An 11,578-nucleotide genomic window follows, 5' to 3' on the forward strand; every position below is an offset into this window, starting at 1 on the left:
AATAGATGCCCTTGAGGTTTAGCAATATTCTCAGAGTCAGTGTATCACTGAGTGTTCCTTTTAATCAGTGGGGGGCAGCGTCCTGCCTTCCCCCAACTTCCGTCCACTTGAGGCTCTGATGACACCAGGCCCAGGGGAGGGTCCTTGCTAAGGTAAGTCTGCACTAGAGGCAACAGCTCTGTTAGTAAAAACAAGAAAACAGTTGGGGAAACATTGGGGTTTTAGAAAGTACTGATGCTCTGTGCCTATCATAAGCCTTCAATTTAGAGAAGAGAAGATTAGGAGATAAGAGACCTAATCTGGTGATGAAATTCAAGCCAAAATTATCCTCTGGTTAAACTTGTCCTGCTTATGCTCTGGAATAGATTGCTAGGGAGGCTGTTTCAGAACATCGTGGACACAAAATGAGTGGATTTACACAATGGGCATAGGATGCTCCTGTCTGGCCCCCAGGCTCCTCCTGGTGACGTGGAGCTGAATCACCTGGCCATCTTGAGAGCAGTGGGGTGGGTTCTCATGGCATGGAGTCACCCTCTTCAACTTTACTCAGTAATTCAATTAATAAACATTTCTTAAGCACTAACTTTGTGTCAGGCTCATCCCTGGGAGCTGCAGAGAGAGGGTACAATAACGAGTAAGACAGTTTCCTGCTTCTAAGAAGATGTCATGGTCAGGTTTATGTGTCAGCTTGGCCAGGTGGTGGTACCTGCTTGTCTACTTTAATGGGGGGAGACAGACCCATATACAAGTAATAATGATTTCACAGTGTGCGTAAGTGCTGTAAGGGAGGTGCAGAATATCAGGTCTGCAACAGGTTAATGCTGTCTCAGGGAACAGAGTCTTCATGCACGGGGAGGCTGGGCTTTTAGGGATGTGTAGGATTTTGACAGATGGAACTTCATTCATTCATTCAATATTCGTTGAGCATCAGCTATATCCTAGGTATTGTGCAAGGCGCTGGTAAATGAAAAGGAAAGTTATTCCAGATGGAGGGGAAAACATGAGAGAAGGTAAGAGGATCGATAAAGAGCCTGTTTGGAGAAGCTGGGCTCTAATGGAAGATTCCTTCAAGCTGTGCTGTGGCTTTGAGGCTGTCACCACAGCCCTACAGGACAGTTTGGGTCATGTTGCTGCATTCTTCCTTGCTTATTTTTATCTTCTGTTCCATGATCTGGCCTATGTGAAGCAACATGGTACTTTTCATTTCTGTGTCGGAGGGAAAACATTCAGGCTACTCCCCATATAGGGCAAGATCTTTGGACTCCCCAAGGTTCAGGTTGTGTGGTAATGTCTACCCAGCCCATTTTCTGGGCTGGAAGGACCCAGAGAGCTCTTTGGATATTCAAGAGACACCTTCTGTGGGGGATGCCCAGCCGTAAGCCAAAGCACCTGGATATGCAGCCAGCTTGTGGCCTCTCGAGCTATCCTAGGGTGAAGCAGTGGGGCCAATCCCCAGAACCCCAGGTGCCCTGGGAACAGGGTCCTTTATGGGGAATGTTCTGAGAAATGCCTAGAAGTGTTCCTCTAGAGCTGAAAAGAAATCCTGATGTGTGGCTGATGGAGCTCAGTAGGCTCCCCACTTCCACCTGCATTCTTGAAACATTTACTACTAATTAATTTCTCAATTACACAACAATGCACTTCCTAATTACACAGGGGAAGCACTAGCAGCTATAATGGGGTCATTATCTATTGCACAAGTGATTCTAATAGATACTTCCCCAGAAATGAGAGGGGAAGAGAGAGGCAGAGAAGGAAAGAAAGAGAAATAAAATTGAGAAGAAAAGCGCCAGGCCGACGGACAGGGCCCACCTTGTCTCAGGGAGCACGGCTGACATCTGGAGAAGTTCGGCTCTCTGGGGATCTCAGCAAACCTTCCAGGAGATGTGCAGTGGTCTCTGGGTTGAAATAGGAAACCCTTCCTTGGTAACCCTGCTAACTGTGCAAACACCAACATGGAAATGCAAATAATAACATGCAGATGTGATGCAAACATAATTATAGCCCAACATTGTGAGCAGAGAGACTCACTGTGGACTGGCCACATTTTAATGTTGTAAAGTTCCATTTTACAACACGGTGATTAAAGCCAGGAGATTCTAGTTTCTATCTCTCTCTCTCTCTTTTTTTTTAGTGTCCATATGCCAGGCTGGATGGCATACTTGAAAGAATGGATTTCATATCATGATGGAATTTCTGGAGTCTTAAACATATAGTAGGCTTATCAGATATTACTGAGCACCTACTATATCCTGGGAAGTATATTATACAGTAGGGCTGCAAGCAGGAATGAGATATGATATCTGTGCTGGTTTGAAATGATGTATGTACTCTAGAAAAGCCGTGTTTTAATCCTGATCTCATTTTGTAAAGGCAGCCATTTCTTCTAATCCCTATTTAGTATTGTACGTTTGAAACTGTAATTAGATCACCACCCTGGAGATGTGATTTAATCAAGAGTGGTTGTTAAACTGGATTAGGTGGAGGCATGTCTCCACCCATTTGGGTGGGGCTTGATTAGTTTCTGAAGTCCTATAAAAGAGGAATGAGAGAGAATCTCTCATTTGGAGAATGAGCGACTCAGAGAGAACGGAGCGGAACGATGCAGCCACAAGAAGCTGAGTCCACCAGACAGCGACCTTTAGAGATGAAAAAGGAAAATGCCTCCCGGGTTGCTTCATGAAACAGGAAGCCAGGAGAAGAAGCTAGCAGATGATGCTGTGTTTGCCATGTGCCCTTCCAGATGAGACAGAAGCTCTGACTATGTTTGCCGTGTGCCCTTCTACTTGAGAGAGAAACTCTGAACTTCATTGGCCTTTTTGAACCAAGGAATTTTTCCCTGGGTGCCTTAGATTGGACATTTCTATAGACTTGTTTTAATTGGGACAATTTCTTGGCTTTAGATCTGTAAACTAGCAACTTATTAAATTCCCCTTTTAAAAGCCATTCCATTTCTTGTATGTTGCACACAGCAGCTAGCAAACTAGGACAGTATCTTTGGTATGTCACCCCAATCTAAAGAAGGAGATAGGGTAAAAACAAGTGGCTTAATATGTGGTGATGGGACAAAGAGACATGTAGAGGGGGCCACAAGAGCATGACCATCTTTGGGTTCAGGCAAGGCCATGTAGAATAGAGGGTAGTGTGAACTAGGAGTTCCCGCTGACGTTACCTAGACCACCTCCCCCAGTCCCCCAACATCAGGAATGCAGGTAGAAGCCAGGTGGTTAGCCTGAGTGGTGGGTTGGATCTGTTGAAATCCAGCAGGGAGCAAGAAACCATATCAATTATTTCAACAGAAATAATTTAATATAACAAATTGTTAACTAGGTAAGTTATAGCTGGTAATTTACTAGATAGAGTATTAAGCATTAATTTATTATTATATATTAATATATAAAGTAATGAAATATGATCATATTAAGTATTAAGGTATTACAGAGGTAGTTACTTCAGGAAGCCACTACCTGTAGGGCTCTGCAAACAAAGAGAAATGTTGGAGTTTAAAAACTTAGAAAGTTAGAGGAGTGACCCCCATTGAGCTAAAACTCAGACCTCTGAGGAGCTGGTGTCTGGGGCAAAGAGAAGGAATTACACCATGTTGTGGCTACTTCTTCAATTGTAGGAAAAACTGCAGAGCGGATTCCACTGCTACTACAGGAAAGAATTGTTTCTAAAAGGTGGAAATGCCAGGAAGTAGATGGGAAGGAACAAGTTTCTTCTTTCTCCTCCACTTTTCCAGTCTTTCTCTATCGCCCCCTGTTGGTAGGGCCTAATAGAGCCAGTTGGCAAAACAGAAAAGTAACTTGCCGTCCCAGCCCCAGATTTACAGCAGAGAATAGAAGGTTGAGTTGGGAGTTGCAAGACAACAGCTTAATAACTGGCCCATGGGCAGATGTAATGTCCGTGGGGTCTGCCAGCTGGCCAGTTGTCAAGTTTCAGGCCAACAGAAGGCAGCATGAGAAGTTTGCCTGGATGTATTTGCAATGGTGATGAGACTCAGTCTGGGAGAGGATCAAGGCTTGGGTTTTTTTTTTTTTTTTTTTTTTTTTTTTTAATTTTTTTATTAATCAAAAAAAAGAAAAGAAATTAACACAACATTTAGAAATCATTCCATTCTACAAATGCACTCAGTAATTCTTAGTATCATCACATAGATGTATGATCATCATTTCTTAGTACATTTGCATCGATTTAGGAAAAGAACTAGCAAAACAGCAGAAAAAAATAGAATGTTAATATAGAGAAGAGAATTAAAATAATAATGCTAATAATATATATATATATATATATAAAGGAAAAAGAAAAAAAACAAAAACAAAAGATACAAACACACAAACAAACAAACAAAAAACCATATTTCAGGTGCAGCTTCATTCAGTGTTCCAACATAGTTACATTACACTTAGGTATTATTGTGCTGTCCATTTTTGAGTTTTTGTATCTAGTCCTGTTGCACAGTCTGTATCCCTTCAGCTCCAATTACCCATTATTTTACCCTGTTTCTAACTCCTGCTGGTCTCTGTTACCAATGATATATTCCAAGCTGATTCTCAAATGTCGGTTCACATCAGTGGGACCTTACAGTATTTGTCCTTTAGTTTTGGGCTAGACTCACTCAGCATAATGTTCTCTAGGTCCATCCATGTTATTACATGCTTCATAAGTTTAGTCTGTCTTAAAGCTGCATAATATTCCATCGTAGGTATACGCCACAGTTCGTTTAGCCACTCGTCTGTTGATGAACATTTTGGCTGTTTCCATCTCTTTGCAATTGTAGATAATGCTGCTATAAACACTGGTGTGCAAATGTCCATCTGTGTCTTTGCCCTTAAGTCCCTTGAGTAGATACCTAGCAGTGGTATTGCTGGGTCGTAATCCATTCTGCCATTCTATGTCTTTTCATTGGGAAATTCAGTCCATTAACTTTTAGTATTATTACTGTTTGGATAATATTTTCCTCTACCATTTTGGCTTTTGTATTATATATATCATATCTGATTTTCCTTCTTTCTACACTTTACTCCATACCTCTCTCTTCTGTCTTTTCGTATCTGACTCTAGTGCTCTCTTTAGTATTTCTTGCAGAGCTGGTCTCTTGGTCACAAATTCTCTCAGTGACTTTTTGTCTATAAATGTTTTAATTTCTCCTTCATTTTTGAAGGACAATTTTGCTGGATATAGGAGTCTTGGTTGGCAGTTTTTCTCTTTTAGTAATTTAAATATATCATCCCACTGTCTTCTAGCTTCCATGGTTTCTGCTGAGAAATCTACACATAGTCTTATTGGGTTTCCCTTGTATGTGACAGATTGTTTTTCTCTTGCTGCTTTCAAGATCCTCTCTTTCTCTTTGACCTCTGACATTCTAACTAGTAAGTGTCTTGGAGAACGCCTATTTGGGTCTATTCTCTTTGGGGTGCGCTGCACTTCTTGGATCTGTAAATTTAGGTCTTTCATAAGAGTTGGGAAATTTTCAGTGATAATTTCTTCCATTAGTTTTTCTCCTCCTTTTCCCTTCTCTTCTCCTTCTGGGACACCCACAACACGTATATTTGTGCGCTTCATATTGTCATTCAGTTCCCTGATCCCCTGCTCAAGTTTTTCCATTCTTTTCCCTATAGTTTCTGTTTCTTTTTGGAATTCAGATGTTCCATCCTCCAGTTCACTAATTGTAGCTTCTGTCTCTTTAGATCTACCATTGTAGGTATCCATTGTTTTTTCCATTTTTTCTTCTTTGTCCTTCACTCCCATAAGTTCTGTGATTTGTTTTTTCAGATTTTCTATTTCTTCTTTTTGTTCAGCCCATGTCTTCTTCATGTCCTCCCTCAATTTATTGATTTGGTTTTTGAAGAATTTTTCCATTTCTGTTCGTATATTCAGCATTAGTTGTCTCAGCTCCTGTATCTCATTTGAACTATTGGTTTGTTCCTTTGACTGGGCCATATCTTCACTTTTCCGAGCGTCATCCATTATTTTCTGCTGGTGTCTGGGCATTTGATCAGATTTCCCTGGGTGTGGGACCCAGCTGGTTGAAAGGTTTTTCTGTGAAATCTCTGGGCTCTGTTTTTCTTTTCCTGCCCAGTAGGTGGCGCTCGTGGCGCTTGTCTGTCTGCACCGCAGTCGGCCCGGGAAACCGCGCGTGGAGGTGGGGGTCGCTGGCCGCCGCGGCTTGGGAGAGTGCCGGTCCTAATTGCCCAGCTGGCCGGAAACGCCAAGCGTGACGGGAGGGCCCCGCTATCCAACGTTCCCAGTCAGACCGGGGAGCCACGTGCGTGGAGGGGACCCCAGTCGCCAGCCGCCCCGGCCGGGAAAACGCGCGCCCCTCGGGTAGCTCACCGCAGCAGATTCTCCCTGCCCGTTCAGCTGTTCCAGAATGGGGTACGCTGTCTTTTTGGTCTCTGTCGTGACTCCGGGAGCTGTTTTGTATTGTTTCTGTTTCTTTAGTTGCTTTTCTGGAGGAGGAACTAAGACCCGCGCGTCTTACTAAGCCGCCATCTTCTCCGGAAGTCCCAACTAAGCACTTTTATTCATTTTTAAAAGCTACAGATTTTTCTGAAAGTTTTTGGTTTTTAAGGGCTGCTTTACATCTTCTTCCATCTAATGTCTTCTGAATTGGTTCAGATGGTGCAACACCCAAGCCATTGGTGTTAAGAAGGCAGTAAAAAAAACCACAACTCCAACACTAATGTTCGCAGCGGACAACGACTGACGACCAGGATTTGAGTGGATGAGGCGGCTGCGGAACTGGAAGACCACCGGGGCCCCGCGGCGGCGGGAGAGCGGACAGAGTACAGCCAGACGCAGCAGGGGAGGCATGGCGTGACCAGAGAGGCTACGCGAAGTATTGAGGTGTTGAGACGCGAAGCTAGGAAGCAGTAGCTCAGGCGAGGCGAGGTAGCGAGTCCAAGGCTTGGGTTTTAAAACTAGAATCCAGTTGCTGGAACTTGGGTCTAAGTTAGGGGTAATTGTTTGTAAGGGCAAAGCAGGGGTAGAACTGAGTTATATAGTCAGAATTGGAGAAGCAGTAAGTTTACTCCCAGCTGAGCCTGTGAGCTCTGGGACCAGGGACTGTGTTGGTTCTGGATTCAGGAACTAGATGGGACCCAGAGCCTAGAATGTACCGACCCAGTGGGGGAAGCTGGGGGGTCACCAAGTAAGGGAATCAGTCTAGTTTTACAGCAGACACAGATTCAAAAGGTAGTATCGTAAGCTAGTGCTTCATTCATTCAACATAGATTTACTGAACACCTACTAAGTGCTAGGTACATTCTTTTAATCCTGGGACACAACTGTGAATAAAACAGGCAAAAAAATCCCTGTCTTCATGGGCTTATGTTCTAGTTGAGGAAAACAGACAATAAACAAATAAATAATTAAATTATATAGCATAGGAAGAGAAATAAAACAAGGATAGGGATAAAAACTGGGAGAGGGGGAGGAATGGGTTTAACTCTAAATAAGTTCTGCAACAGTCTCCTTGAGAATGCAACCTTTGAGTACAGACCTGAAAAATCTGGGGGAGCAAGCTATTTTGATATTCAGAGGAGGAGCACTCTAGCCAGAGGAAACAGAAGAACACGGAATGGGCAAGCTTGAGGAACAGCAAGGAGGCTTGTGTGGCTGGCTGCAGGCGGCGGATGGAGGAAAAGAAGAGAATCAGGGCAGGCCATTCGAAGCCCATGTAGTAAGAGCTTTTAACTTTACTGTGAATGAGATGGGAAGTCATTGGAGGATTTGAGCTAAAGAATGACAAAGCCTATTTGTCTTTTATTTTCTTTTTAACAGATTTATTGACATAAAGTTCACATAAAATACAATTCATCCATTTACGGTATACAATTCAATGGCTTTTAGTTTATTCGCAGAAATGAGCAACTGTCACCATAGCTGATTTCAGAACATCTTCATTACCCGCTTTTTTTTTTTTTTTGTATACTGTATGGCAGGGTCACATTTCATTATTCTTCCATGTGAGTATCCCATTATTGCAGCACCATTTGTTGAATTTTGTTTGTTTGTTTGTTTTTTTTGGCTTGTTTGTTTTTTGGGAAGTGCATAGACCAGGAATCAAACCTGGGTCTCCTGCATGGCAGGTGAGAATTCTACCACTGAACTACCCTTGCATCGCCCCCCGCACCCCCCGGCTTTCATTTTAACAGGACCAGTCTGGCTACTGAGTTGAGAATAGACAGAGAGGGGGCAGAGGAACAGCAGAGAGACCTGTTGGGAGGCCAGGGCTGCCATCTGGCTGAGAGGCAGTGGTGGCTGGGACCAACCAGGCTGGCAGCCGTGGAAGTGGTAAGGGGTGGGTGGATTCTGGACATCTTTTGAAAGGAGAGTCGATAGGATCTGCTGCCTTCTTAGACATGGTATATGAGGGGGAAGGAGGAGTCAAGGATGATTACAATATTTTTGGCTGGGGCAAGTGAAGGCTGGAACTATATTAACTGAGTTTAAAAAATATTTCAAGCATCCATGATTATAAAGTTATGAAAAAATATTTCATTTTAATTCATTAAGAGAAGATTAATCTGAAAAATGCAAAGTCATAATAATGTGAACTACACAATTATTCTTCTAAATAATTCAGAATATCTGCATGTTTTCTTTTCAATACTCCCATGGTGCACACAGAGATAAAAATGATCATTTCCCAGCTATGCACTGGGAGTAGAAGTGAATTTATGCATTCTGGGGCTCCAATTTCTGAATACATGTCTACCCTGTCTTCCCTTTAAGAGGTTTTGTTTTGATTTATTAATGTTTTACTCCAGCTACCCATGGCTGGCCTCCCAATTGCTAGCTACTGAGGGCTTGTGCATCTTTACCTTCATGCACTCTGCACTCCCTGGGTTTCCTTCTCACATTTCTCTTCCCTCTTTCTCTCTCTCCTTCTCTGGCTCCTGCAACTATCAAATCCCACCTCCAGCCTAAATATCTCTGACTTGGACTTGAATTTCCAACTGCTACGGAGGGATACCCAAATGGTTGTTCCTAGGATATATGAAATTCTCCATGTCCTCAACAGAACTTACTCTTCCCCATTTATACCTGATTTTTTCCCCAGATCCTTGATGCCACTTAATGCCATCACCCAGACATTCTAGCTGCAAAAATCAACCATCTTTGACTTCTCTTTCTCACCATAATAGCTAATCTATCGCTAAATCTTGCCTGTTCTCATTTCTCTCCTAGTTTCCCTGTCTCCTTTCCACTGCTCATACTGGTTATTATATTACCCTGTCTCTCTTGGCCAGCTGGTATGTAGAAACCTTATTAATTTTTCTCCATCCACATGCTTGCTTTTCTGATTCATCCTGGACCCTGCATCTTGAGTTATTTCCTAAAGCACAAAAGGATCACTTTCTCTCCTTAAAATTTTCAGTGGTGTCTTGTTACCAACAGAATGAATGTCAAATTACTTAGCTTAGTGTCCCAGACCCTCCTTGGATGGATCTCAAACCATCTTTCTAGACTCTTCTTGGTTTTATCTGTGTGTTTTAAGCACCCAGGTTGATTTGGCATTAACAAAAATCACCAGACATGTTTGCCCTTCGTTATAGCTGTTCCTCCAAATTGAGAGCTCCTTTTTTTAAAAAAAAATAATTAATTAAAAAAAATTAACAACAAACAAACAAAAACATTAACATATGATCATTCCGTTCTACATATATAGTCAGTAATTCACAATATAATCACATAGTTGCATATTCATCATTTCTTAGAACATTTGCATAATTCAGAAAAAGAAATAAAGAGACAACAGAAAAAGAAATAAAACAAAAACAGAAAAAAAGATTATATATACCATACCCCTTACCCCTTGCTTTCATTGATCACTAGCATTTCAAACTAAATTTATTTTTATTCCATATGTTCTACTTGTCTGTTGACAAGGTAGATAAAAGGAGCATCAGACACAAGGTTTTCATAGTCACACATTCACATTGTGAAAGCTATATCATTATTCAATCATCCTCAATAAACATGTCTACTGGAACACAGCTCTATATTTTCAGGCAGTTCCCTCCAGCCTCTCCTTTACATCTTGAATAACAAGGTGATATCTACTTAATGCGTAAGACTAACCTCCAGGATAACCTCTCGACTCTGTTTGGAATCTCTCAGCCATTGCCACTTTGTCTCATTTCACTCTTCCCCCTTTTGGTCGAGAAGGTCTTCTCAATCCCTTGATGCTGAGCCTCAGCTCATTCCAGGATTTCTGTCCCACATTGCGAGGAAGGTCCACACCCCTGGGAGTCATGTCCCACGTAGACAGGGGGAGGGTGGTGAGTTTGCTTGTTGTGTTGGCTGGAGAGAGGCCACATCTGAGCAACAAAAGAGGCTCTCTTGGGGGTGACTCTTAGGCCTAAATTTTAAGTAGGCTTGACCTATCCTTTGTGGGGTTAAGTTTCATATGAACAAACCCCAAGACTAGGGACTCAGCCTATAGCTTTTGTTGTCCACACTGCTTGTGAGAATATCAAGAATTCAACTTGGGGAGGTTGAATTTTCCCGTGTTCTCACCATTCCCCAAAGGGGACTTTGCAAATACTTTTCCACTCACTGATCAAATCACTCTGGGATTCATCAGGGCATCACTCTGGACAAACCAACAAAATTTCATGTCCTACCCAAGATTCCAAGTACCCACGGCATTCAATCAAGCTATCTACGTAAGTTATGTTAGGAAATGCACTAGCCAAAATATAAACCTTGTACCAAATAAACATTTTTTGCTTTAGTCCCACACATAAGGTGAAATTTAAAAATATTAATTACCATCTATTTTCAGCACCCTGCAGTAATGACATTCCTTTGCTCTTCCTCATGCAAAAACATTTTTAAATTTGTACATTTAGTCACTATCATTATACACTCTAGGCATTCCCAGATTACACCATCTCAATCTTTATTGTCTATCTTTCTTTCTGATTTCATTTATGCCCCAGCCCTCCTCCCTCTATCATTCTCACATGCAGCTTCATTCAGTGTTTTAACATAATTGTATTGTGCCATCCATTTCTGAGTTTTTACATTCAGTCCTGTTGCACAATCTGTATCCCTTCAGCTCCAATTACCCAATATCTTACCCTATTTCTATCGCCTGATGATCTCTGTTACCAACGAAATATTCCAAGTTTATTCACTAATGTCAATTCATATCAGTGAGACCATACAGTATTTGTCCTTTTGTTTGTGGCTAATCTCACTCAGCATAATGTCCTCAAGGTCCATCCGTATTGTTACATACTTCATAACTTTATTCTGTCTTAAAGCTGCATAATATTCCATTGTATGTATATACCACAGTTTGTTTAGCCACTCTTCTGTTGATGGACATTTTGGTTGTTTCCATCTCTTTGCAATTGTAAATAATGCTGCTATAAACATTGGTGTACAAATGTCTGTTTGTGTCCTTCCCTTATGTCCTTTGAGTAGATACCTAGCAATGGTATTGCTGGGTCATATGGCAATTCTATATTCAGCTTTTTGAGGAACCACCAAACTGCCTTCCACAGTGGTTGTACCATTTGACATTCCCACCAACAGTGAATAAGTGTGCCTCTTTCTCCAC

The 11,578-nt window shown here is 41.9% G+C and overlaps 1 protein-coding gene across 1 annotated transcript; it reads right to left on the reverse strand.

The window, feature by feature from the left end:
- Positions 1 to 6,512: 6,512 nt before the first annotated feature.
- COX8C (cytochrome c oxidase subunit 8C) lies at positions 6,513 to 6,898 on the reverse strand. The gene has a single exon (XM_077135960.1). It carries the CDS (start codon positions 6,814 to 6,816, stop codon positions 6,598 to 6,600), a length of 219 nt encoding a protein of 72 aa, XP_076992075.1. The 5' UTR covers positions 6,817 to 6,898; the 3' UTR covers positions 6,513 to 6,597.
- Between the last annotated feature and the right edge of the window lie 4,680 nt (positions 6,899 to 11,578).

This window comes from Tamandua tetradactyla, chromosome 2, assembly GCF_023851605.1.
Source record: "Tamandua tetradactyla isolate mTamTet1 chromosome 2, mTamTet1.pri, whole genome shotgun sequence".
Lineage (NCBI taxonomy): Eukaryota > Metazoa > Chordata > Mammalia > Pilosa > Myrmecophagidae > Tamandua > Tamandua tetradactyla.

Excerpts from the sequence above, each read along its gene's own strand:
- COX8C (XM_077135960.1), bottom strand. The coding sequence starts at position 6,816 with ATGCCTCCCCTGCTGCGTCTGGCTGTACTCTGTCCGCTCTCCCGCCGC.